This window comes from Electrophorus electricus, chromosome 17 (assembly GCF_013358815.1).
Source record: "Electrophorus electricus isolate fEleEle1 chromosome 17, fEleEle1.pri, whole genome shotgun sequence".
In the NCBI taxonomy this organism is placed as follows: domain Eukaryota; kingdom Metazoa; phylum Chordata; class Actinopteri; order Gymnotiformes; family Gymnotidae; genus Electrophorus; species Electrophorus electricus.
In genome coordinates, this window is record NC_049551.1 from 16,742,543 (window position 1) to 16,770,394 (window position 27,852).

Genomic DNA, 27,852 nt, shown 5'->3' on the forward strand with positions numbered 1-27,852 from the left:
CTGGTCCTGGTTCTGGAGGGCGAGCTGTACCTGATCCCCTTCGCCCTGCTCAAGGGCAGCTCCTCCAATGAGTACCTGTACGAGCGCTTCAGCCTCATAGCCGTGCCGTCGCTAGGCAACCTGGCCGCGCCCGCCAAGGTGGGTATGCCCGCGTGCATCCAACGGACGTTTACACCACCAGCCGGTCACTCGGTCACTACTCCTGACTCCCAGTGGAAACTCTACATTATTCTTTACAGTGTTCTTTACAGTATAGTTTGAGGACTGTGATTTAAATCCCTCTGCTGGCGACTTGTATTGGTGTTCAGTATTTTAGTTTTTTGCACTTACTGTGTGATGGAAAAGGAAGCCCACTGAGAGTGAATAGTAACCCCCCCCCCCACACTCTCCAACCCCCGCACAGGTGCACCAGCGGCGTGGGGGCATGGCCCCGTGCAGCGGAGGCGGCTCCATGGCAGCAGTGGTGGGCAACCCCCGCCTCCCCGCCTCCGTCATGGACCGCTGGCTGTGGGGCCCCATGCCCTCGGCCGAGGACGAGGCCCACATGGTGGCCGAGCTGCTGGGCTGCCAGCCGCTGGCCGGCCCCGCCGCCACCAAGGAGCGGGTGATGGGCGCCCTCGCACAGGCCGAGTGCGCCCACTTCGCCACGCACATCTCCTGGAAGCTGGCCGCCCTGGTGCTCACCCCCAGCCAGGATGCAGGCCCCGCGCCGGGGCTGCCGGCGCCGGCACCGCCCTGCGGGGCTCCCGGGGCCGGCGAGGGTGGAGCCAGATCCAGCTACACCATCCCGGAGAGCCTGCGCGTGCCGGACGACGCCAGCGACGCCGAGAGCGTGTGCGACAGCCCGCCCCTGCAGGAGTTCCTGCTGACGGCCGCCGACATCCTGGACCTACGCCTGCCCGTGAAGCTGGTGGTGCTCGGGTCAGTGCGGCGCGGCGTTTAATGGGCCGTGCTCGCTGTTGCGCTGTATTTCCACTGGTCGCCTGCAGCTGTGGGGATCCGCGATCTTCCCCAGGGCCTGATGCAGTCTGTGCTATGATCCGGTCCAGGTCTTACCAGGAGTCCGACAGCAAGGTGACGGCCGATGGGGTGGTGGGTCTCACCAGGGCCTTCCTGGCAGCAGGCGCCCAGTGTGTGCTGGTGTCTCTCTGGCCTGTGCCCACCGCTGCCTCCAAGATGTTCGTGCACGCCTTCTACACGGCCCTGCTCAACGGGACCAAGGCCAGCAGCGCCCTGGCCGACGCCATGAAGACACTTCAGAGCAGCAAGCAGTTCTCTCACCCCTCCCACTGGGCGGGTCAGTCAGTCTGTCTGTCTGCATTTCTGTCTTTCTGTCACTATTTCTATTTTTCTTTGTTTCTTCTTTTCCTTTTTGTTTTGTAATTTTTCTTTCTTTCTTTGAATTTCCTCCTTTCCGACTGAAACAACTCTTCTGTGCTCAATGTGTCTGAGCAGGCTTCATGCTGATTGGCTGTGACGTGAAGCTGAACAGCCCCTCGTCCCTGATTGGCCAGGCCCTGGCCGAGATCCTGCAGTACCCGGACAAAGCCAGGGACGCTCTGAGGGTGTTGCTGCACCTGGTGAGGGCCGCACACCATCACCCCCGCGTCACCTTACACCACGTCTGTTCCAGCAGAGTCGCAGCTCGGTGTGAAGCTACGGTCCTAGAACTCAAAACGCGGTTTCCCAGAAACACGGAAGTGGCCAAACTCGCCTTCCTTTCTCACCGCTGCACCTAAAACAAACAAACGGGAGTCCTGTTGCCCGCAGGTGGAGAAGTCCCTGCAGCGCATCCAGAATGGCCAGCGCAACTCCATGTACACATCCCAGCAAAGCGTGGAGAACAAGGTTGGGGGCGTACCAGGCTGGCAGGCCCTGCTGACGGCCGTGGGCTTCAGGCTGGACTCGGCCGGCGCCGGCCTCCCTGCTGCAGTCTTCTTCCCCACGACCGACCCTGGCGACCGGCTCCAGCACTGTAGCACCACCCTCCAGTCCCTGCTAGGTAGGCTCTGCCCTCAGCCACGCCCTGGGCCACACCCCTTCCCATTAAGCAATTAACCACTTTAATTGGTTTTACGGGTGAGGACTAACCAAGGAGATCTCTCTGTAAACTCTGTGGAGAGCAGCTGAACGTAGAAACCATCTGATTCCATGGCAACAGCCTTTCAGTCACCACTCTGTTAACATCTGTTAGCATGTGAACAGAGGCTGGAGTAGCTGAGGTGACGCTTTGTGTCTGGGGTTTTATTGCAGGTCTGCCTCCTCCTGCTCTTCAGGCTCTGTGTAAACTGATCACAGCATCCGAGACTGGAGAACAGCTCATCAGCAGGGTAAGGCCGTGGAACCCCACATACCCCACATACGCACCACACACATACTCTACATATACCCCACATACATAGCCCACACACATACCCCACATACACTACATGCACATCATACACCACTCATACTCTACATACGCCACATACCCCTCATACCTCACATACACCCCACACACACCACATACATACCCCACATACACCACACACATACTCTACATACACACCACATACACTACACACCCCACACACACCACATGCACATCATACACCACATACCCCACACACACACCCTACATACACACCACATACCCCACATACATAGCCCACACACATACCCCACATACACTACATGCACATCATACACCACACTCATACACTACATACGCCACATACCCCTCATACCCCACATACACCCCACACACCACATACCCCACATACACCACATGCACTACATACCCCATACACACCCCACACACACCACATGCACATCATACACCACATACCCCACATACACACCCTACATACACACCACATATCCCACATACACTACATGCACATCATACACCACACACATACTCTACATACACTACACACCCCACACACACACCACATACCCCACACACATACTCTACATACACTACACACCCCACACACACACCACATACCCCACACACACACCCCACATACTCCACTTCCCTTATCCCAGGGACTGTCATGGGCATTGTCAGAAGTCTGAATGCAGACTGTGCAGTTACTAATGCTTGCTGTGTACGCCACTAAATCTCTCTTCTTCTCTTTTCCTAAACTTGCCATTTGAAGGCTGTTAAGAATGTAGTGGGAATGGTAAGTGCTGGAGTCAATGCCTTCAGCTAACATGCATGTGTGTGCGTAGCTGTTGAAGGCTAATCTCTGTCGACCTCATCTGGAGTGTGTAGTCGGTTACCATCTCACCATCACTCAAGGGAGAAAACACAACACACTCGATACGCACTCTAGGTGTATCTCTATGCTAAGAGAAGCGGTTGCGTTCTGTCAGTATCGGCATTTAAAATACATGACTGTATAACATGCGTTACACACTCCAACTGCTGCATTGTAACAGTAAACATCTGATGAGTCATGAGGGCACCATGCTGAAAGACGTTCCAGTTCCTCAACGTTCCCCTGAGGTTCTGTGGTATCCCTGCGTGACACGGAACTGCGTGCAGAAATAAATCTAGAAATACCCCCCCTCTGACAGAGCGAATCGTGAATCATGAATCATGTTCGTGTTTTGTACGAACATCCACTGGGTGAATCAACGTCTGTCTTTAGGCTTCAGTTCATAAGAGCTTTCCAGGTTTTTAACCTTGCACTACAGATGCGGTCGAAGAGATGAGACTGAAAATTACTGGACTACTGGAAAACTACTTTTAAGACTGCATTATGCTACCAAGGCTAGGCAAGTGTTCGGGTTGCCGTGTGTGGCACAGTCAGATATACTGTCTGTCTGCAGCTTCACCAGGTGCTGGTACAGCTCCAGTCGGGAGAGAAGGAGCAGGACTTCTCCCTGGCGCCCATCCAAGTGTCCATCAGCGTGCAGCTCTGGAGACTGCCAGGATGCCACGAGTTCCTGGCTGCTCTGGGTGAGAGCTGCAGCCGCCGCCCCCTGCTGGCCAAGCAGCTGTATGATGGCCTGCTCTTGCACGTTTAGCCGCTTCTGGGATGGATTGTAAGCGTGGCGCTTAAATTCAGCCTCGCTCTGTCTCTCTCTCTCTCTCTCGCTCTGTCTCTCTCTCTCTCTCTCTCTCTCTCGCTCTGTCTCTCTTTCTCTCGCTCTGTCTCTCTCTCGCTCTGTCTTTCTCTCGCTCTCTCTTTCTCTCGCTCTGTCTCTCTCTCGCTCTGTCTCTCTCTCGCTCTGTCTCTTTCTCTCGCTCTGTCTCTCTCTCTCTCTGTCTCTCTTTCTCTCGCTCTGTCTCTCTCTCTCTCTCTCTCTCTCTCGCTCTGTCTCTCTCGCTCTGTCTCTCTCTCTCCCCTCCCCCAGGGTTTGACCTGTGTGAAGTTGGTCAGGAGGAGGTGGTGTTGAAAACTGGCAAACAGGCAAACCGACGCACTATGCACTTCGCCCTGCAGTCTCTGCTGGCCCTGTTTGGTAAGTGCTGCCCACGGCGTGTTTACCCGCCACAGCGTGGGCAGAACATCCCGGCAACGCCCTGCTGGTGTATACACCTCACAGAAAACACCTCTTATCACCATCAGAACTACCAGATGACAGAGACCTTCTCTGGGTGCATGTGCCCAACATAGAATTACATCAGACTAAAATACAGTGTAGAAAAGAGATATACACACTTAAACATTTAAACATGCAGAAATTATACACACACAGGCATTTTACGTTTGAGAAGTAATACTCCTGTCCTACTTTCAGAATCCACAGAGCTGCCCAAGCGACTGAGTCTGGACAGCTCCTCATCCCTGGAGTCTCTGGCGTCTGCTCAGTCCCAGCAGTTACCCCTTGGCTACCCCAACCCCCCATTCTCCCCTCCCTGTCCCGACAGCCTGGCCTCCGACGCCATCTCCGTCTACAGCCTGAGCTCCATCGCCTCGTCCATGAGTTTCCTGTCGCGGCCCGAGGGCGCCTCGGACGTCATCGGGCAACGCGCGCGGCAGCAGGAGATGGAGCGGCACCGCGGAGGGGCGGGGCTCTTCGCCTCGCACCGGCATGCAGCCGTGCCGCGCGGCCGCTCCTCTCCGCACGGCGCCGCCGGCGGGCACGACGATGAGGAGTACGAGGGCTTCAGTATCATCAGCAGCGAGCCGCTGGGCAGCCAGTGCGACACCCTCCCCCGCCCAGCGGGGGGCAGGAATCACAGAGGAACGGTGCGCGCAGGCGCAGGGAGGGGCTACGTAGCGTCGGTGTCCACCAGGGGCAGCGTCAGCACGCCCACATCGCCCGTGAAGGCCAGCCTGGTGCCCAGTCCCAACTCGCCCTTCCAGAAGATGGGCAAAGTGAGCAGCTCGGACACGGGCGAGTCGGACCAGTCCAGCACGGAGACAGACAGCACTGTGAAATCGCAGGAGGAGCGTCCGGCTGGCACGCCGCTGGACCCACAGGAGCTGGCGCAGAAGATCCTGGAGGAGACGCATAGCCACATGCGGGCGGTGGAGACCCTGCAGAGGAGCGCCGGGCACGCCGCCGGCAGCGAGGGCGTCAGGGCCGGCGACGCCCCGACTCCGACCGGAGGCTCTGCCTTCCGCTCGTCGGAGACTAGCGCTTTCAGCCGGCCCAGCAGCAGAGCCAGCGTCAAAGCCCAGTCCTCGCCGCTCCCTGCGCGGCCCAAACCACCCTCCCGCACCTCCTCCCTCCAGAAGATCAGCTCAGGATACAACAGCCCTGCCACCTCGGAAACGTCACTGAAGGACGGTAGCCAGCCATCGCCCACCTCTGACAGCCACGCCCAGTTCAAGCTGAAATACCCCAGCTCACCTTACAGTGGGCACATCTCACGCTCGCCCAGCAATGTCTCACCCAGTTCGGGCCACCAGTCGCCCGCGGGCAGTGCTCCCTCCCCCGTCCTTTCCTACTCCTCCACGGGCTCCACCCGCTCCAGCCCGGCCGACGCCCCGGACCTCGACCGGCTCAGACTGGCCGCGATCGATGAGAAAGTACAAGCCATCCACAATCTCAAAACCTTCTGGGCCAACGCGGCTCAGCAGCAGCACTCGGGCCCGGTACGGGCCCTCCGTACGGGCGGGTCCAAAATAAGTCCCGCCCAAAGGGACGTCCTAGGCCTTCTTAACCTCTCCCCCCGCCATGGCTCGGGTCAGAACCTGCCGGGCCATGAACTGCAAGAAATGGGGCTTCAGTCCTTGGAGCGAAGCTCTAAAAACCCACCCAACGGCCATCGCAAGATTGACCCGAAAACAGTGGCCCCCTCTCCCACTGCGTCCACTGGGAGCAGCCCTGGTTCCCACCCCATCAGACTGCCCTCGGGGAACGGGTATAAATTTCTGTCTCCCGGGAGGTTCTTTCCCTCATCTAAATGCTGAAAGGTCCCACCTCTGGCGGCGCTATATAGACAGTCGGGAGGACAGGCTAGGTTATGGCCCAGACACCAGCACCTCACATCAGACAGACTGACCCTTATGCTTCGCCCTACACTGTAAACAACCATCGATATATGCAGACTGCCCTGAGAACTGACGCGCGTCAGGAAAAAAGATTATACCAAAATGGTATCCCTACAAAAGACGCTCGCTGTTTGTGTTAGTGAAGACCACATGGCTTTGACTAGTTTGTTTCATTTGACTTTGGTTTCCATTTTTAATATAATTATTGTTATAATTATGGACTGTAATTGTTATAACAGTTATTTGTTTTGTAAATTAAATCAAGTGTTTTGCAATCAGTATTATACATTTTTATATTATTAAAGAGGCAAACCATGCACAAAAACAGTTGAAAAACATTTTCATATTTTTATTGAAATGGTGAAAAGCGCATTTGACCTGACTTCTGTGTGAACTGAGTGTCAGTATTAAAGCATGGGTTCTCTTGCTATTCAGTGATTCAATGTCTTTTTAACAGAGATTTTGCATATGTTCTCATCCAGAAATATCTCAGTCATTTCTCAGTAAAATGTCTCAATAAAAGGATTTAATTTAAATGCCTGAAGTTATTTGCATTTCATATTTATTCTCAACAAGGTTCTTGATAATACAGAAAACACCGTAGGACTAGAAATGCACTGACTTCAGTAACAACCGGAACAAGTATAAGAAAGAATAGCACTTACAGACGCGTGTAAACGTGTCTTCTCCTGTCACCAGGAAACGTGACTCATTTTATCCAAATGTTGGCCATTAACAGAGTAGCATCTCACCGTTATTTCTGTTTCTCAGTGTGCTCTAACGCTGGTTGAAGGGAAAAGGGCAGAATTTGAGCCACCCTCGTCTGCTTGTCTGTTAATGTACAAGGTGAGTGTTGTGCTGCGGAATTACTTTAAGTATGATACTGCAGCTTTTAACCAAACGTGGTTGTGGTAATACTGTTTTACGTCATTTACACATATTACGTCTAATAAATAAATCCATGATGTCTCGTGCAAGTGCATGCAAATTCTATGAAATGAACTTTGCATTATAAACTACACTGCCTGGCCAAAAAAAAATGTCACACACTAATATTTCGTTGGACTACCTTTAGCTTTGATTACGGCACGCATTCGCTATGGCATCGTTTCCACAAGCTTCAGAAATGGCACAACATTTATTTCTGTCCATAGTTGCATTAATTTTTCCCCAAGATCTTGTATTGATGATGGGATATTTGCACCACTGCACAAAGTCTTCTCCAGCACATCCCAAAGATTCTCAATGGGGTTCAGGTCTGGACTCTGTGGTGGCCAATCCATGTGTGAAAATGATGTCTCATGCTCCCTGAACCACTCTTTCACAATTTGAGCCTGATGAATCCTGGCATTGTCATCTTGGAATATGCCCGTGCCATCAGGGAAGAAAAAATCCATTGATGGAATAACCTGGTCGTTCAGTATATTCAGGTAGTTAGCTGACCTCATTCTTTGGGCACATAACGTTGCTGAACCAAGACCTGCTCAACTGCAGCAACCCCAGATCATAGCACTGCCCCCACAGGCTTGTACGGTAGGCACTACACATGATGGGTGCATCACTTCAGCCTCCTCTCTTCCTACCCTGATGCGCCCATCACTCTTGAACAGGGTAAATCTGGACTCATCAGACCACATGACCTTCTTCCATTGCGCCAGAGTCCAATCTTTACGCTTCCTTGAAGCCGTTTTTGCCGGTTAGCCTCACTGACAAATGGTTTTCTTAAGGCTACACAGCTGTTGAGTTCCCTTCGAACTGTGTGTGTGGAAATGCTCTTACTTTCACTATTAAACATATCCCTGAGTTCTACTGTTTTTCCGAGCACATTCCTTCCTCCAAGAGGATGTTTCCGCACTGTCCTTCCACTTTTCAATAATACGTCGGACAGTTCTTAACCCGATTTTAGTAGTTTCAGCAATCTCCTTAGGTGTTTTCTCTGTTTGATGCATGCCAATAATTTGACCCTTCTGAAACAGATTAACATCTTTTCCACGACTACAGGATGTGTCTTTCGACATGGTTGTTTAACAAATGAGAAGCTACTCACTGCATCAGTTAGGGTTCAATAACTTGTCGCCAGCTGAAACAATCACCCATGCAGTAATGATCCAATGGGAGGCTCTTACCTGTTTGCTTAAATCCAGGCAGTGCGCTCGTGTCCGTGAGCGTCGGTAACGTCACACCGAAACCAGCGGCGCTGCTTGTCTCGCGCAGCCGCAGCCCGCGCACAGAAGATGGTGGTCGTCAAGGAGTAGTGAGTCTAAGTGTTGAAGTGTTTCTTATTCCGACTGACTCGGGTTTGGGGGTGGTTCTGCCTTTGAGACGTGGCCAGACCTTTCATATGAACTTTTGTTGAGTTTTGTCTTGCGTGTTTATGGGATTTCGGCCTGGTGACTCGGTTGTGAGGGGAGTAATTTACCGTCCTGTTTCTGTATTAGCTCGATGCTAACCCTAGCTAGCTAACAGCACTAACCTTAGCCTGCTGACTGACTCCGGCGGCGTGGCCAGCCAAGCGACATGGCACCATAAAGTGTATCGCTAGTGAAGAAAGAAATGCAAATAGTAGTAACCACAGGCGGCAGTTTTAAATGGAGGCAAATTTATGATGACTTGAATGTTATGGGAGTTTTGTCATTCTAACTAACGTATTCAAATTGCAGGGGGTCTGCCAAACTTCACTGCTGTAGAGAAAAAGAAGCCAGTTAGCTTCCTAACATCTTAGCACCGTCAAAATACCTATCAGCTAGCTAAGTTAAAACATGACATTAAATTAATCTAACGAATAATTGAGAACATCGATCACTAATTTTTACGAATTTATTTACAAAAAAACCCCCAATTTTGTGTTAAATGTAGAGTCTAGCTGCTGGCGCTTGTTAGTTGTGTGTTTGAGACACGCTGGGTTCTGTCAGGACTTTTGTCCTCTTGCACGGTGGGCAAATGGCAAGTTCCCTATAGCTTCTCACTTTAGACTTACACGCTGCGTTTGAACGCTGAACTCTTAAGCTAATCATATTCACTCCAGTCCCTTTAGGTGGTCCGTTATTTTTACACTTTCCTTGTCCAGCCACTATCTGCCAGGCAACGCGTGTAACGTGAATGCTTTGGCGCCCCACGTCGCCTGGTGATGGACTACGTGGAGGCCGTTTTTGCCAGCCCTTGTTCTGTAAAGGGTTCTGTCTAGACTTTCTTCCCTGCGTTTCTAATGCAGAGTGCCAAAATAGCAAATATTGCTTTTCAGGAGAACTCTTAGGAAGTGTGCATGTGTACTAAAGATGTCTTAATCCAACTTGGTTGGACACACACAACTGAAACATAATTGTTTTTTGTTGTTGCTGTTCAGTCCACTTTTAATAGGTTGGTGTCATTTGAAATGCTTTTTGCATTGTCATGCATGTTTTCGCATTGCTCATGTTTTGGTTTTGAGTTTTCCTGGATCTTAACAGCTGTGGTTTTCACGTGAAGTAGGCGTGTAGTCACGCACACGTGCTGAGTAGTGTCAGGGCATGTCAGCACTGTTTTCACATCACTGTCTTAACACGGACTGGGGCCAAAAGATCCCAGCGTTTAACCTGTGGCTCAGATCTTGTTCGCGGTTTGCAGTGGGCGTGTGACGGGGATGACTCGAGGCATCTTTCTTTGCGTTCTTGATTTCCTGTCACTGGCTGGATTAGGATAAAGGGTGAGGTGCAGAAGGTGCTGCCACAGAACTTTAAACGTTGAGCATCTGTAATCAGAGTTAGTTTCACTTTGACTGTTTACACTTCTAAACACATGCCCTTAGCAGCATGAGACTCGACCACTGATTATTAGAGTTGCTGGTTGACCACTGTGACACTTGGACTGATGCAGAGAGTGACATGTAACTTTTATTTGTTTTTTCTCCCGCAGTCGTGTGGTCTTGCCATGTTCCGTAGAAGAGGTGAGTGATCCCTTTATCTGTTTGACACTTTGCTCTTCCCACGTGTCAGAGGCTCTGATAACAAGGTCACCAGTGTTTACTCTGAAAAGTAACAAAGGTCACTGTTTCCTTATCCCGATGGTGGTGATTGTCAGAACAGACAACCATTGACAAGTTTATTGTGCACAATAACCAGATGGCTCCATGGACAACAGTCTGTGATGGACCACATTGCTAAATCTATTAATTTACACAGGTGTTTTACCTATCCATAAATCTGGTTTTAGTTGTTTAATTCACATAAGGCTGATATGCATGCAACAGTGGAAAATTCATCTCCCTAGTTACTTTTGGTAATGGAATGACCTGGCCCCTCTGAGGGTCAATGCGCAGGAACTGTGGCCTCACTTAAGATGCCATCAGGGAAATTTTCAGCTGTGTGCCCTGTTGGGAAAGACTCCTCATGCGTGTTCCATTTCCACGTGCAGGGCCGGCGTTGGGTGGCTGTGGGTGGTCCTTAATGAACTGCAGAAATCACAACCTAAACATTCCCCCACTGTTTACAACGCTGTGCTACTCCAACAGTTGCCATGCCAGGAGATCCATGACCAAGTTGGATTCAGCTCTGAACAGCCTGTTCTGCAGTTTGCTTTGAGCAGCACGATTTCTCCTGTGTTCTCATGGCAGCTGTCTATTCCGCAGCCTTCACGGGATTTATTGACAAGGGCGCCATTGTGTCTTTAAATCGAGGTCCTGTTGGGAGAAGGGTGTCTCTGCTGGACCTCCCTGGGATCAGAACACGTGAGCTTGTCTTTCACGGCACAGACTGCTTTTCTTAAGTTGGAGTCATTTCTCACTCCAGAAGCCAAATGATGTCTCTTCCTTCCTGTGGCCCATGTGCTGGGGTTTTCTGCAAGTGTGTAATGGGCAAGACTTGTTTGGAGGCTTGTCTGACTGCCCAGTATGTCCGACTGTTTCATAGCCAGAGAGAAACCGGAGGAAGTGAAACTGGTGTGGAGCACGTGCGTGTTCACGTGTAACACGGGGCACAGCGTTGCAGGGCTCCAGTGGAGATCTAGCCACAGAATTGCAGCCGTCCCGTTTTCGTTTAGATGGCTGAGTAATGCGTCTAATTCTAACACTATTTCTCGTGACCACTGATGTTTTTGGTGGTTCGATGGTTGGGTGCCTTTGTGAATGGGAATAACAAGAGTTTGAGACGATCGTGTTGGTGACGGTCGTATCCTCCTCCTGCAGTACCAAGTGGGGCAGCTTTTCTCCGTGGCCGAGGCCAGCAAAAACGAGACAGGTGGTGGGGAAGGCATCGAGGTGCTGAAAAATGAACCCTACGAGAAGGAGGGAGAGAGAGGCCAGTACACGCATAAAATCTACCACTTAAAGAGGTGGGTGGAGCGTCTGGGCTACTTGGGAAGATCTGCGAAGCTATCGTTGTTTGTGGATATAAATATCTCATCATTCCCCTTGAGATGGTTCACTGATCATTTGTGAAATAGATTTTTCTTGCTGATCTTCAGAGGCCTGCCCTCTGATGCCCATGGCCAGTCTTTTGCATAAACCCCTCCCCCTTTTGCCTTTCTGAGTCCCACATTCGCATTGGCACTGAAGCACAGGTTCGCTTCCTTCCTGCTGACATGGGAGTCTGCTCCTGTGAGCTCTTCTCAGTCAGATCAGAGATGGCAGCTCGTGGCCTGGAACGAGCTGGTGTACTGGGGTCTTGCGTCACGTCTGTCCCTGTTGTGTTCTGTATGCAGCAAAGTTCCTGGCTTTGTGAAGATGATTGCACCAGAGGGAGCGCTAGTGTTTCATGAGAGGGCCTGGAACGCCTACCCATACTGCCGCACGGGTATGTTGACACCCCCCCCCCCCCCAAACACTGCAGTGGAATTCTGTAGCTGTTTTGACCCAACATTGCATTTACATGATCCAACAAATATGAAATAAACTTGGTCAAAATCTGGGCCAGTCGTTAATTAAATGGGTCATATCAGGGATTCATCAGTGTTGCATACTATTACAAAATATTGCGTATTGGTAGCAGTTTGTATCTTTACTAACCTCATGTTATGGTCTATCATACAGCCGTTGAACCCCACTGCTAGTTTGATGACTAGCCTTATTTATGAAAGGGTTACCTGGGAAATGTCTTTCCTTCTTTTGTGGCGTTTTCTATTATCAAATAACTAATGTTGCTGTGATGTCTTGTGCCTGTTTATTTGAAGTCCTGTTCTCAGCCGTGTGCTTTTTCTCTCTCCTTCATTTCCTGCCTGCCTCTGGCTACAGTCGTCACGGTGAGTAGTCTGGACCTGTACAGTTCCGCTTCTTGATCTGCTTCCTCAGGCAGGTCGCATGGGCTGGGATGTGCGTCACCTTCCCCAAGCTGTAGTGTTTGGAGGCCTATCCTCTGGACATCAGAAGTTGCTGGTTAATTGCATGCTTATAACCCAATTAGAGTGCTGTCATTACTACTGACTTCCAAATCCTTTGGATTGTTTTTTCACTGTTGGAGCCCCAAAGTGTCGGTATTCAGGACAGTGGAAGGTATCTACTTTTTACAGAACGAGTACATGAAGGAAGACTTCATGATTAAAATAGAAACCTGGCACAAACCAGACATGGGCGCCCTAGACAACGTGAGTGCTGCAGGCCTACCTGCCATCGCTAATGATGCATGTAGTCTGTTTACTCTGTAGGCTGTGACTGTCTCGCGTCACCTTAAGCATGTGCGTCTGCATTGTGGCCAGGTGCATGACTTGGACGCAGAGACGTGGAAGACGGTGGAGGTGGTGTACATCGACATTGCAGACAAGTCGCAAGTGGAGCCCGGAGTGAGTGGGCTCTGAATGATTCAGTAACCGCAGCTCAGCTGCGTCTTTGTGAAGGGATCTGTGACGCCTCTACGCCTTGAGAATGAAACGGCTGCTCGAACGAGCCTTACCTGAGCCAGACTTTGTGGCAACACGATGTTTTTGAGTTTCACGATAGAGGCTGTTAGATTAAGCAGTGATGTACATTCCTGCCATGTCTCAGTCAGGAGACTGACAACACGACGCATCATGTCGACCAGTCTTAACCACTAAGCTACAGCTTGCTTTGCACCTTTTTAATAATTTAAGTGGATCGGTCTTAGAAGGGTTAATTTTAGGTATCTGTCCTGGATGGAGGGTAGGAGAACATTTCTGTTTGTACATGTTGATGAGAAGAACTCATTCCTGATGGTCCATCTGGGTCCTGCAGGACTACAAGCCGGAAGAAGATCCTGAACTCTTCCACTCTGTGAAGACGGGACGAGGCCCCCTGGGCCCGGGCTGGAAGGTACAGGTCTTGCTCCTGTTTTCCACTTCCTTTCCGAGCATGTGTGGTTTTGGGGGCTGGCGGTGAGAATGAATGAATACCTCTGTGGCTGACGATGGCTGCTCCCTTCACAGGCAAAGCTGGCTGCAGAGGAGGCCGCTCCTCGGATGTGTGCGTACAAACTTGTCACGGTGAAGTTCAAGTGGTGGGGCCTTCAAAGCAAGCTCGAGAATTTCATTCACCGGGTAAATATGCGTATAATCACTAAACCCGGAGCCTTCGCTAGCATTCAAACCTACTCGCGTGTTCTGTGTTAAGTTGTGATTAGTGGCATGATTGGGGGGGGGGCACCTGTCTGCTGATCTGTGATCAGTGCCTTCACGCTGCACTGGTCTTTTCATCGTAGTTTTGTCGGGCTGGTTTCAAACTTGAGCTAAAACGATTTCCCTCCTGCCCCCCTCCCCCAACCGCAGCAAGAGAAGAGAATCTTCACCAACTTCCATCGCCAGCTCTTCTGCTGGATGGACAAGTGGGTGGGGCTCACCATGGAGGACATCCGCAGGATGGAGGCCGAGACGCAGAAAGAGCTGCAGGAGGTGAGGCTCGGCTTGCTGCAGTACCTGGTGTCAGGCACTAGGGGGAGCTAGGTCATGAGGAGCACACGTGTGCGTGGTTTAAGCCGGCAGGGAGGTCCTGCAGCTGGTTAATGCATCAGCCAGGAAGGAGCTAAGGACCCCGAGTGCAGCCTGATGGAAAACGTAGTCCGCAGTTAACACGGGAAGTTGGACGATCAATATTCCAACAAAAGTACCATCTGAGCTTGTGTGGACACAACAGTTCCTAAGGATGTCCATGCTCAGTCAATCCTGACCTCGATTACGGATCCTCATTCAGTCCTGGTGATGGTTTCACAGAAGACTGAGGTCATGGTGGGTAGCGTTCTGGTACATCATTAATCAGCACCTGCCTGTGTCGGCCCTGCACTGAATGCCTTTAAGAACCCTCTCTGCTGCGTTAAAGCGCTTGCACACCTCACTGGTATCGTCTTTCCCTCCACGTTCCCCTGGCAGCTCTGAAGTGTTCTCTGCTTTCAGAGAGTTTGTTTTGAACGTGGCCCAGCTCGGAGAGGGGCTGGCAGCTGGCCGCAATTCTTCCCCTTGGCCCGGTGGAAAAGTGATCCAAGCGTGCTGCCTGGCCAGAACCTCCACTTGGTCTATGATTGTTTTCAGCACTCAGCCAAACACCAGAAAACCCCCACAGGCCTTCCACTCCATGGGAAATATTGATCGATATGCGTCTTTCCAAGCGCCCGGGCCATAGCCTGGTTTTAGGTTAACTCCTAGCCATACTTTGCCAAAGTTAATAGGTAATATTGATCCTTATATCATCAGTTTTCAGTTTCATTACGACTAACGATCCGACCCCTGTAATTTCTTCTCATTAGCCATGGTCTGTTATTATCCGGCTTCTAAAAGCTGGACAGTTTCTCCTTCTGGCAGTAATGATGGAAATGAACCCTACGTCAATTTGAACAATTCTTGATTTGTTCCTTTGCTAGTTTTCCTCTTCCAAAGCTGAGCTATGCTGATTTTTCCCAATATTTGATCTAATGGTTTACTTTGGATTTTTCACGCAGAGCTGAATCCTCCAAGTTCTGTTTCCCAAGGCCGTCTGAGGCCATGATTGATCCTGATACGGAGCGTTTATCCCTCGTGTCTTGATACGAGTCATTAACTATCTCCATTTTAATTTCTCCTAGTCATGGAGTATTTCCCCCCCATGCTATGTTAACTGGTTACTGTTTTGCGTTTAGATGCGACAGAAAGGCTCTGTGAGGGGCACGACCGCGGCGGGAGACGAATAGTCATCGGCCGTGCGCGAGCATGACGGGCAGAGCCAGATCTGTAAGTGGCCGCGGGGCCGGGGCAGGCATGTCCGGGGGTAGAGTGGGGTTGTCATCCCATGCCTCTTTCCCTCCTTCCGAAATGAGCCACCAGCCAACACGACTCCATTTGGCTCGCAGCCGGCCACCGTCCGACCAGGGGGATCATTTATGGCAAGGGTAGCTGTGAAAAATGTTTGTGGAGCCGATAATCAAAGGTTACTCCATAGAGAAGGCCAGCACATTCAGGCTGCAGCCACAGAATCCAGCAAATTGCAAGCAGACGTCTGGGTTCATCTGCTGGGCATGGCAGCGTGAGGCCCAGGGTGTGCGGACCAACTGGAGACACCGACTCCGCCCACTGACAAGTGTGCCACTTATCGGCCACTTCGCCTCCTGCCACCTTCCTCTTCCCGTCTTGTAATCACTTTATGAATTTTTGCCTCGAATGTGTTCTCACCTCAGACTTGCTCATCTCTCCTCTCCTTTTCCTGACTTTTTCTCAGTGGACGGCTCATGCTCATCCCCAGTGCCGCTGCTCTGTCCCTCCCTGACTCCAAACAGACTGCATTGTTTGGCCAGACCACATGGGCTGCATTTCTGACCCCTCATTCCTCCTCCTTGGTTTGGCCTTTTCCACATCTGTGTGTGCTGTCCATTCCTCTTGGTTTTGGCTGGGAATGAATTACCTTTTCTTTATGGGCTTTGATCTGTATCTTCAGGGCTGCATGCACATGTTTTGTCTTGTTTTAGGTGAGCATGTGGCAACACACGAGCTGTTCCAGGCATGTCAGATGTGGGAGTGCATGGAGCATCTGTGCTGGGTTCCGAATCTCCAAATCCACCGCAGAGCCCGACACCTGCCCTTCCCCCGACCACCACACGTTTCACTTGACTTTCTCTTCCTCTGTCACCCCCTGCTGTTACAGCTTCGTGAGACCGGCCAGGTCCGAGGCACGAGCGCGGCACATGAGCAAGGGAGGCAGGCCTACCGAGTCCCACCACACTGCGCTACGCCCACTAGCCAATGACGCAGCAGCCCACGAATGAGGACCCAGCAGGGACTCACCCAGCCATCGGTAGTACCGCGTCCGCCTCGGCGCTTCCCCCGGCCACCGCACCCTGCACACGGCAACCTCCCTCCCACACGGAGGCGCTCTTTCCACTATGCGTAATTTGCATAATGACATTAGTGGAGAATGGTGCTTTATAGAGAATTGCAGCTTTTTAGACATGATCTTTGTGAGGTTTCACTCAATTGCAATGACAAAGGAGTGATCTTGGGCATTGGACTGATTTTTAATCGTTTGGTAATTTTAACTTGTCACTGGGTGTACTCACCTGTGAAAGCCTCCTCCCGACCCAGTAAACACTGGAGGTGTGCATGTGTAATTTTTTTAAAAATATACTACAGCCACCCTGTTCCTCTGTTCAACTTGCTGCTCTGTTCTTCTCAGAGCTTATAGGGGTCATGCAGTTCAATCTCAAGTGTACCCATAATGCTCAGTGCTGAAATGCATTTATACATCAACCCTGCCTCAATTTTTTTCCAAGATATGCTACAAGTGTGTGCATTTAAACTCCAGACCCGGTTGGAGGTGCATGAGGATGTAAGACGCATTAGCAGGTCTCTGCCTGAAGGAACACATCTCTGCTTGGCTCTCCATGGACGCCTTGGCCACAGATGGGAGCACAGCTCCACCTACTTCTGCATCAGCCTCGCCTCTGCCTGCCCAGCCAAACAGAGCACTCTCAGGCCAGCACACAAGTGACTGAGCCCAATGCACAGGGCTGTTTTGACTTGATTCTGCAATTTCATGTAGTTACTAGCATAGCATGTATAATTTATTGTTCTTAATCTTATTATTAAAGATTGGTCACTTAATTTCTGGGCAGATTTGTCTAAGCTGAAGGCAAGGGTGGCTTTTTCCTGTTGTGGCCAGTCCTTTAGAGGAACGTGGTGTGGAGCCATAGGGGTGTTTGGACCACTGAACTCGAGTTTGGACTGATGAAGGGTGTGTTTAGCATAAGCCCCTCCCTGAGCCAGTGCCTGTCCCTTTCCAAAGGCACATTCAGGGCTGAGCTTGGTGCATTTCAACTAAAATATTTTGACTCAACGAGCATTGTGGCTGTGGGTTTGTTTTTTTGGGGGGGGGGTTTGTTTAAATTGTTCCAGCACTGATATCTTTAGATGATGGCACTTTATCAGTGGGTGAATGCCAACATAATTAGCATGTCATCGCCCAACACAGTTTACGTATCAGGGTGGGCACTTTGTTATATCAACACAGATGTGAGTTGTTCTTAACACTGATGTGCTGTTGGCTTATACACTGTGTATGCTGATGTCTCTTACTAGAATGCTGTACCACTTCTGGAGCTAAAATATTAGTCAAGGCAGAGGTTATGCTTTTATTTTTGTACACACAGGTTACCAGATACAGTTTATAAAGCCAAAGTACTGTAATCAAGAAGTCAGTTACTGTTTTTATTTGAGTAAACTTTTGGCCATGTGAATTTCAGGGGAAATGGCACTGAATGTACAAGACCTTTTTGTTAATTGTTTCTTTTGCAACTTTTAAATAGAATATAGATCAAGGGTTATATTGGTACTTAAATATATTGGAACTAAATAAATTTCACTGTAAACAAGTGGTTGGTCTCTTTGCATAACTAAAACTGCCTTTTTGTATAGTAATATCAAAATTGGGTTGTTTACTTCAAGTTGATCAAACTCAAATTTTCATTTACCAAACGGGGAAATCGAGTACATTTTTGCAATGCTATAAATGCTATGTAAAACCACCCACGACATTTTGATTTTTGTTTTGGTTCTTGATGCGTTTATTGATAGGCTAAGTGCATATCAAATGTACATCAAACCAATGCGACAGAAAGCTGCAGCCGGAGGCCGCTAGATGGCAATGTGCGGCTGTCTCAAGGCCGCGTGGTAAGGGGGTCGCATCCCCTGTACGGGGTGTGGGACGTACCGCTATTCCTATGGGGCAAAGTTGTCATGCTGGAACTTCATGTGCATAACACGGCACACTTTTAGTGTCTTGCAGGCTAAATTAACGGCAGCGTAGCTTAATGTATAAATGTAGTCAATGTAGTTACGGAGCTCGACTGTTCGTTACGCATGGACAATATAAATCGTACTTTTTAAAAATTATTCTATCGCATTTGCATGGCTACACTTGAAAAATGAGTGAGGTGTGTGTTGTCGGTTAATTGATCAGGATTCAGGAAAATTTACATGTTTATATACGTAGACCCATCAATGCATTTCTTTCAACTGTAATTGAGATGTAAATACCTGGTTGCGCTTCATTACTCCGCTTTTGCATGTCTGTAGGCGTCCTCCGCACAAACCCCTCCCCTGGCGCACGGGGGCCGTGCGGGTGTAGATGAGGGAATGTCAAACTTGTTGCCGATCAGAGATGCACTGGATAGCCGTCGCGAGGATTCCCGTTACGATGGCCAAAGAACGGGAGTAATTATTTATTATTTGCCACGCACCCGGTTGGATTCGTACAGTGACAGTCCCGGTGTAGTGCACGTTCAGTTTATAGGCGAGGGACGCACGCACATCAGCGCGCACTGTCGTTGGCTTCACGACAGGACAAGTCGTCTCCTAGACCTAGAATTTACGCTGCTGGAGGAGTAAGCAAGTTTCTAACACTTCATGAAATATTATCTTGGCTTTCGCGCATTCGGAAAGGCGAAGATGGGCCATGTGTCCGGTGCGTCGCTTCGCACTGCGTTTGAATTGCGGTTGCTGCACGGAACGTTACGCGCTGCAAAAACGATGTTGGTGGAGTATTTTTGAAAATTAATCTCCCTAAAGTCGCGCGTTTACCAGTAAAGGAACTAAAGTTTTGTCACTGTGGATCTAACGCCGTCTGATCGCTTGTTAGCTCTCCGGAGGTGCTGGCCATTAATATCTCAGCCCCATTTTTCACCATGTACATCACAAACAATGTGAGTTTTTAAAATAACAAAGAACATGGAAAAAACCTGTTTTGGCAGTATTTTTATGTCCCAGATTTTCGTTGATACTGATTTCACAAATGATTTAGGATTTTTTTTAAACTGTTAGGCACGACGAAAACAAGAAATCGTGCTAAATTGGGATCACAGAAAAAATGATTATCGATTTGGATTATATGCATTTTTTTTTGTTGTAGTTTTATTCTTTTTATGATCGCTTTAGTTTTCCTGTCTTTATTTCAAGATTAAAGGGAGGTAATTGCGCAAGCTCCGTGCAGAATAACAATGAACGTCAACTACAACAGTTCTGTATTTCACGTGAAAACGCCATCCGTGGCCGTAGAGCCGGCATCGGGTCCTCCGCACGACTCCTCTATGCAGGCTCACGTCTTCATGCCAGGCAGAGAGCAGTATGGATTCCAGCCTCACGGCCGTGGGGGTATGCTCAGCACGGGGCCGCAGCTCCACGCGCCGTCACCTTTCAATGGGCAACAGCTCACTTCCGAACAGCCTGTCCACCCCTACCAGGACGGGGTTGCCTCCTGCCTGCACGGGGACAGGCACCCAGGCTTCAGCGGCGGCGACGCAGGCCCCCAGCATATGTTCGAGGCAGAGTTTGGCCAGCTTTCCGAAGCCCAGGCACGGGACTGCCTCCCGCTGCATCAGCAGCAGCGACTGGCCAGCGGAGCCAGCGGAGCCAGCTACCAGCTGCATGGCCATCCTATCGGCAACCACGCTGTGCCTGCGCCCTGTCTGCCGCTGGACCAGTCGCCGAACCGGGCAGCGTCTTTTCATGGACTGCCGTCCTCCTCGCCCGAAAGCAACAGCCTGGAGCACTGCAGACTTTTCCCACATGGAGGGACGGGAGGATCTCAGTATTGTTTTCCATGTGATCCCCTGTCTGGCCATTTTGACATGGGGGGATTCTCTAATCTGGACTCCACTGAGCCGAAGTTCCCCTATTGTGAAGCAGGCAGCCAGATGGCTGCAGGCAGTTTCCCCAACTTCAGTCACGGTGGCTCTCGAGCTCCCATGATCGGCTCTAAAGTCAATCCTCAACTCCCTCAGCAGAATGCTTACTCAGAGAGATTCGGGAACAGAGGGAAACTGGAACCGGGCCTCGTTGCTAGACACCAACTCGTGGCCCAGCAGAGACCAGGACCCATGGGGAGACAGAACCCTGGCTCCCCTGTCGTTCCGCGGTTGTACCATACCACGGACTTTGTTCCAAATAGTCCGGACATGCAAAACAGCAGCATTGTAACACATGGCCAGCTGGATCCTACCATGCACAAACTTAGTGGCCACAACATGCGTCCGTTTGGGGAGCCCGTGTTTAGTGGACCCCAGCTTGGACCTCAGCCTCCCCATCAACGGCAACTCAGTCCCTTCCCCTATCTGAACGTGGCTAAGAGGCAGCGGTTTGATATCCCCAGTGGCCCTGCTGGGGAGAGCTACAGCCCTGTAGGTGGTGGTCTGCGTAATCGGCCAGGCCTCGAGAATCACCTCTCCCCCTCCGCCTTCCCCGCCCCCATGGGGGACTTCACGCCTCACGTGACGGACAGTTTCCCATCAGGCCCCCCGCCGCTGAGCTGCGGGCCACCGCAACAACAACCTCTGCCCCGCTGCCCCAACGCAGCCCTGATGATCAAGCAAATGGCGTCCAGAAGCCAGCAGCATAGGATGAGGCAGGCTGACCTGCAGCCGGTGAATCACCAAAGTGACGGCACGCTGAACGGCATGGTGCACAGAGGGCCACTGTCTCAGCTGAATTTCGAAAAGAGGCATAATTTTCACGGGAACTTTGAGATTCAGAGCCCCCACCTACCTCATGAAAACTCTTGGTTTCCTGACACACATCAGCAGTGCAGGGAAGCCAGCATTCACACGACAGAGCAGTCGCAGAATGGCCATGGTGGTATTTTTAGATCAGGGGTCACGACTGTGGATATGCAGTTCTTAAATTCCCCTGGGCTTCACAGTCAGTTTGAAAATAGCATCAACAATCATCTGCAGGTACAGCCGTCTGAAGATGGAACGATGCAGCCAAACACACCCATGGACAGGAGGCCAAGAGAATTTGGAGAAGCCGCTCTGAGGCGGCAGCGTGGCTTTCTTCCTGGGGGGTCAAATCAGCAGGGAACCCCCAAAAGCAATCCTCCTGGCTTTGGTTCCTCACCAGGGAACTATCCCTCCCATTCTGAGTTTGCCTCAAGCCAGCACCTGTCAGTCAATAAGCTTGGGGCCCTCTCTTTGGGGAATTTAAACAAAGGCAGTACAAAAGACAGTGTGTTTGGCCAAAGCTGTCTGGCGGCTCTCTCCACTGCCTGCCAGAATATGATTGCCAGTCTAGGGGCCCCAAACCTCAATGTGACTTTTAATAAGAAGAACCAAAATGAGGCCAAACGCAAACCAGGTCAGGTGGAGCAGGACATGAACAGCGGCAGCGGCGGTGCTAGTGGCCCAGGGACGGAGTATTTTCAGAGCAGTGCTTCTCACAACAGCCAAGTGCCTTGCTCCGGGAACAACAACAACAACACAACAGTGGGTCAGAAGGCTAAGAGGGAAGCTCGTGCCCTCTCCCCAAACCACAACACAGATTCTGGAAACGAAGGCAAGGCGTCAGTCACCGAGGGAGGGGGAAGAGGAGACCAGACAGTGGGCACGTAGCCCTGGAAACTTCTCCCCCCAGGCAGCAGCAACACCGTGGTGAGCCCAGGCCCACAAGCGTCTGCCCTGAGTGTGGGCGCAGAGGGCCAGGGCAGGACTTCCGAAGGCTCCCTCCTCTCGCCTTCCTTTGTAAAAGCTGATCTCACCACCTCTATGGACAGCGGCATTCAGAGCGTGGGCAAGTCTGACGGCGTTTCGCCGTGTATGGATTATCTAGACGACGCCAGCCCTAACTACGGTGGTGAGGATGCTAGGGTTGGCAGGAGCAGCGTGAAGTGCGGTCCAGACGGCAGGGGCGGCTTTCCTGACACGCCCTGCATGGAGCAGGCAAGGGCGCCGCTGGCCGGCTCAGCCCAGGACGAGGTGCATCCCCTGGAGATCCTTCAGGCCCAGATACAGCTGCAACGGCAGCAGTTCAGCATCTCCGAGGACCAGCCACTCGGAGGGAAGCCTGGCAGAAAGCCAGACTGCCCGTCTGGGCTCAACGGAGATTGTGCCCTGGCAGGCTGCAGCCCAGAGTCAGGCAAGGGCTCTGTGAATACTATTGACCTCGACTCTTTAATGGCAGAGCAGCACGCCACCTGGTACGGCAGCAGCAACAAGGCGCTGATGGAGGATCCTGGGAATGGCCAGTGTGTGGGATTCTGGGACAGAGCACGAGGCCAGAGTGACAACAAAGAAGGTAAACAGAAGTGATGTGCACTGAGAAGCATGATGGTGGTTTTATGACTGTTGAGTTTACAGTGATGACTTGGTAGTGGGGTAACTTTAGGGAGCTTACCCTCCAGGGGCTTTAAAGCTAATCTTTCTTAGAGAAATGAGGCTTAATTAGGACGCTGTTAACACAGCCTGGAGTTGACACTCATGGCATGCAATGAGGCAAATGCTTTTTTTTCAGGAATGCAATGATGTACAGTTTGTGGTTAATTCCCAATTCAGCTCAATTCCCAGTGAAGTCTGGGGCCATTAAAACTTTACAAGCTTAAAAACTAGTGGACTAACCTACAGTCATAATAATAATAAAATAAAAATAAAAAACAGGAAAAAATTCCAGTTTAGGTACCTTTTATATTATGAAATGACAAAAGGCTTAATCACAACCCCCAAGTTGTTCCACTGTTTTAAATTATAAGACATTTTCAAGATTTAAATGGTATATTAATCATAATTCTTACATACGCATACAACCCCCCCCCCCCCCCCCCCCCAAAAAAAAAAAAATATTTTTTTTTAATCTTGCAGGATCAGTTAAAATTCAAATTCACCGATTAACCTTTCAGACAATGTCCTTGCGTGTTAAGGTAACGACAACTTTGCTTTTTCAGATAAGCATTACCAATATTAGAGACAGCTAATATTATTATTACTACCGTTAACTTTAGGTGATTGTTCTGCAGAATTTATGTTGTTCTGTAAAGGCGTGGTAATTTTACCTTCCCATTTAGGATTAAAAAGACTTTAAAGTGCACGGGATTGCCCAGAGACTTCGGTGCTTTGTAAAAGCGGCTGGAATATTTACGTGGTTCAGCGACTTCGCAGTGTATTGATTCGCTTCTATGCCTTTGTGTGAGTCCTGGTTTGTCACACACCGCCAACTGCACGGTTTCTTTCTGTCGGGTTCTGGTGTAATAGTATAGTCCAGGAGGCGTCAAACGCTGCACTGGCGTCAAACGCGCGCAATACTTTGGTCCCGAGTGACGTCATCAAATAAGGCGCGAGTTCCGGCACGTTCTCCCTTTGTTTCGTTATCAGCCCGCGAGCCCCAATGCTCGCCCGTCGACACGCGGACATGTTGGCGTGTGTTTGAGTACATGACCTGTGATCCAGTCATCGATATGATAACATATCCTTTAGTTCTTTAGCGGTGTTTGACTTTTGTTGATGTCTTGATATTATTTTGGTATTATTTTCTCAGTATTGCGTGTATGAGGAGAGAACTAATGTACTTGTTTTTTTGTGTTTTTTTCCCTTCAGCGAAGCTTCTTAATTTTACGGGCAGGTTGATAGGTGTTCACACAGAAAAAAATCACATCAGTGAAAACATTATTAGAATTGTACAAGGCTTCGTGTACGTGTGCATGTGGGCATGCATGAGCACATGCGCATTAGTGAGAGACACCCAGGTGTAATATTAAGCATGCTTTCAAACTTTCACCTGCGCTGTCAGGTATATTCAAACAGGACCGACCCCTGCACAGAAGCTTTGAGAATAAAGACCAAGAGAAAAAAATACACATACAAGGAACCCTTAGCAATGAAAAAGCTTTACAGACTAGAAAAACCAGGACAAAACATACATATCATCTTACTATCAGTGCTGCTCATGTTATGTTAAAAAAATGCACCCCTTTAAGTCAAACCAATAATGATATGCAAACCCCATCAATCATTTTAATTAGTTAAGATGCTAGCAAGTACTTACTCTAGCACCAATTATCAGTCTTTGGCTGATGAGCACTTCAACCTGCAAACAAACTTGCTGAGGTACCCTATCTTGAAGGCCCTCGTATGAGTGAAATTTCACTTTGACTCAGTAACACAAAGTCTGCTTTCTACCTTGCGCTGGTGGGACAGCATGCACGCATGCCTCCTTCCAGGGTGGTGCTTTGTGAAGTGAACTGTGCTTTACAGGAGCATGCCTTTTACGGGAGTCTTTGTGTGTTGGAATGAGTTAAGGTTGTCTGACATTCTCCACCAAGACCCCTCCTGTACATGGCGTTTTTTCCCCATTAAGAACATAAGGAAAAGTGATGTCTTGTCTTGGCATTTCCCCCTTGGGTTTTGCCAAAAGGGAGCGCCGGTCCTGGCTGAGGTACATAAGGGATCCAAAGCACTCGCGCTGATTTATGCCCCATCCCTCCCTGCACCACCCTACAGCGCTGTAGTATGAAACCAGGCTCGGATCACGTTTTGGGCCGCGGTTCTTTTGTAGAACTACAAGACTTCACCTCCCGTGGCGACCGGGGTGAGCCACGCCATTAAGGGGTGTCGGCGGCGCGTTCTGTCGCTGACGCGCACGCCCAAGGCTTCCCGTTGGCCGTGTGCGGAGTAGACGGGAGCTGCCGGTCCATGCGCACAGCTTTTACTGCCTGGCCGAAAGGAGCGGGTTTGGGAGCCAAGACGGAGCGGCAGACAGCGGCCGACCGTCCAGGCTCGGGTTCCCTCCCTACACCACTCTTCCTCTTCTTTCCCGCTCCCCTGAGCTCATGAAGACAGGCCCTGTGCGCGGCAGCGGTCGGTGAGGGCGGGGGTTGGCGGTGGGGCAAACAGCTCCAGGGCTCAGATGTGAGACTCCCTCAGTGTTTTTTTGGGCCTCCAAAAAACTGTGAAAAGACCTTTCATAGCGCTCAGCTCCTCTCCCCGCCCGCCCTTTCGAATATTTTAGGGTAATTTTATTCGAATTTGTCAATGGAAATTCAAACCATATAACAGCATATAAAGTCGGCCCGAGAGGGACTCGTTTATGTAGACACGAAGCCCGAGTGCCAAGCTGTTCTGGGCGCCCAGTGGACCCCTCCCGCCGCTCTGTTGGCAGGTGTTAAGAGGTTTGGAATAAAACTACCCAACAATGTCAAGCAGACACTCCAAAGCCTGAGTAATGAAACCCGCCCTGCTGAGATGATTTGCAAGATTGAACTCAAATAGCTGTTATGTTCTAATCATAATGGGTTTGCAGTTTAAGCCTTTAATATGAATCTAATAAGTCTCCACGTCTTTCCAAAGGGCATGGGTAGGAGCGCTTTTTGGATACCCCTCAATGGCTCCATGCTGTATCGCTGAAAAGGTAACAACAACAACAAAAAAAAAGATTTATTTTGGAATTGTTGAGGGCATTTGGAGCTATCGTTCAAACAAAAAAAAAAAAACATATTGAAAAAGGCACCTATCTAGATCCATGGCTCCTGTAAACAGTTTAAAGTGAACTTGTTACCCTGATTGTGCTGGATTTGAGACATGCTCAGTCATGCTGTGGTTCTTTTGGCCTCAAAGGTCAGGCAGCCTGACGGACGTGGGCCTGTTCTACTGGTGTGCGTGCTCTCTGCAGGTGCTGCTCGGAAACGTTGTGGGAGTGGGGGAGGATGTGAAGGAGACCACCTGCAGTGCCCGTCTCCTCGCTGGGGGGCCAGAGAAGCACCCCCACCCGCCCCGTAGTCCTGCTCCTGTCCTGGTCCACCCCAACCGCAGTGCCCGAACGGCCCGAGCGACTAGCCTGCCTGCAGTGCCAGATGACTGCGTGAGAGACTGTGCTCGTCGGTCCTGGTACGTTTTGTGCTGGTAATCGGACACCGTCTTCATCAGGAACAGCGAGTGCCACCAACTCTTCTAATCTGCTAGGAGACCACACACTCAGTCTCGACTGGATGCTTCACAAGAACAGAGACTTGAGAGTGCTGAGGAACACCAGACTGGAATCTTGGACATCATGCTTGAATTACCTTCAACAAATTTTTAAAATAATTTTTTTTGCCATTTGTTCTCTTTTCTAGTTTTGTTTTGATTACCTCATTTTTAAAAGACTTTCATCATAATAGTCTGAGATCATTTTTTAATGAAGGGACCTCTGAGGGAAAGCTGAGATTACGCTCAGTCAGTTTAGTGTCTGACCACCTCAAAAGTCTCACGTCGTCCAAAAAGCTGTCTGGATCAGTATTGTGCTCCTCTGCTCCATCAGATGTCAAGCTTGCCCATCATAACACACACGCATTTAAAAGCCATATACAGTATCCACCTTGCAACCACTTTCACAGATCAAACATTATCAGTACCAGATAATGTTCAGGCCTACTGTCGTCTGTTTTAGAATTACGACTGAGCCCGTTTCCCCAAGAAGAACCTGTTTGAGTATCGCATTAAAAACGCCACCTTCTGGCAGTCGAGTCTGGACCTCGGCGCTGACTGTGGTGGGTCAAACCTTTGAAATGCCAGTGGGGGTTCCTCTGTCTCCCTACTGCTCTTGGAAAGCTGAGACGCAGGCTGAGCTCATCTCATTGTGGCCCGCCAGGCAAGTGCAGGAATGCCGCTGTTTCAAGCCGATACTCTTCTCTGTTTGGGTTTTCCCCTTCACTCGGCCTTCGGCGGCACAGAGGTTCTCCCTGATTTTAAACGAACTCGTCCCGAATATGTTTGGCCTGAATTGGCAGCCCATTCACTTGGAGACAATGACTGCCGACAAAAGACTTAAAAAGGTCTTTAACCGCTATATTGGACTTTGACACTTTGGTGTTTTCAGCTCTACCTCTTCCGCTGGTCATCAGTTTAAGATGAGTTTGTTTGTTTGTTTGTTTTAACTTACTTGACATTGGGCGCATCATTTGTTTCTTAAACTACCCTCCTCTTATGTGGAATTTCTCAGTGTGAATCCTTCTGACTGGACTCATGTAAAAGTGGCTTTTAAAATCGAAGGCTGCTAACATAGAAGTCTAAGAGGTTTTGCTGCAATATTTACAAAGCTAAAGGTGGCTTTTTTTTTACAACGTACAGATATTGTAAATAAACTGTATATTATGTGACTGTATATTATGGAACAATTATTGATAAATATGTTGTTAATCACTGTTTTTTTTCCTGCAGCTGACACTCATCAGTATAAAGTGAGCTGGGTGTATTCATTATTTACTCTGTCTCATTCTTACCTTAACGTGCAGGGATGTCGTTTAGTT

The 27,852-nt window shown here is 49.9% G+C and overlaps 3 protein-coding genes across 8 annotated transcripts in view; all 3 read left to right on the forward strand.

The window, feature by feature from the left end:
* Positions 1–6,973, forward strand: part of ttc28 (tetratricopeptide repeat domain 28) — a 155,397-nt gene extending 148,424 nt beyond the window's left edge. For both annotated transcript variants that reach the window (XM_035535197.1, XM_035535198.1), the window contains 10 exons: positions 1–138; positions 404–921; positions 1,050–1,297; positions 1,456–1,580; positions 1,771–2,002; positions 2,254–2,330; positions 3,144–3,167; positions 3,820–3,949; positions 4,348–4,455; positions 4,735–6,973. The exon at positions 1–138 is cut by the window's left edge and continues 42 nt beyond it. In XM_035535197.1, coding sequence (XP_035391090.1) covers positions 1–138; positions 404–921; positions 1,050–1,297; positions 1,456–1,580; positions 1,771–2,002; positions 2,254–2,330; positions 3,144–3,167; positions 3,820–3,949; positions 4,348–4,455; positions 4,735–6,356 — 3,222 coding nt within the window. In that variant the 3' untranslated portion in view covers positions 6,357–6,973. The remainder of the gene's footprint in view (positions 139–403; positions 922–1,049; positions 1,298–1,455; positions 1,581–1,770; positions 2,003–2,253; positions 2,331–3,143; positions 3,168–3,819; positions 3,950–4,347; positions 4,456–4,734) is intronic.
* Positions 6,974–8,657: 1,684 nt separating this feature from the next.
* Positions 8,658–18,186, forward strand: pitpnb (phosphatidylinositol transfer protein, beta). 5 transcript variants are annotated; one of them, XM_035535561.1, is made up of 12 exons: positions 8,658–8,691; positions 10,329–10,359; positions 11,596–11,741; positions 12,111–12,202; positions 12,640–12,647; positions 12,915–12,989; positions 13,101–13,184; positions 13,594–13,671; positions 13,785–13,895; positions 14,124–14,246; positions 15,464–15,554; positions 16,462–16,551. In XM_035535561.1, exons 1-11 carry the CDS (start codon positions 8,672–8,674, stop codon positions 15,512–15,514), a joined length of 819 nt encoding a protein of 272 aa, XP_035391454.1. In that variant the 5' UTR covers positions 8,658–8,671; the 3' UTR covers positions 15,515–15,554; positions 16,462–16,551. The 5 variants fall into 5 exon arrangements, with proteins under 5 accessions (XP_035391454.1, XP_026876449.2, XP_035391453.1 ...); XM_035535560.1 differs by having other exon boundaries at positions 8,665–8,843; XM_027020648.2 differs by lacking the exon at positions 15,464–15,554 and having other exon boundaries at positions 16,462–18,186.
* A 785-nt stretch (positions 18,187–18,971) lies between these two features.
* mn1a (meningioma 1a) lies at positions 18,972–27,804 on the forward strand. The gene is given in 6 exon segments (XM_027021211.2): positions 18,972–22,148; positions 22,151–22,186; positions 22,189–22,212; positions 22,215–22,874; positions 25,916–25,976; positions 26,238–27,804. Coding segments are annotated over 5 exon segments (3,072 nt in total). The 5' UTR covers positions 18,972–19,807; the 3' UTR covers positions 25,927–25,976; positions 26,238–27,804.
* The last annotated feature ends 48 nt before the right edge of the window (positions 27,805–27,852 follow it).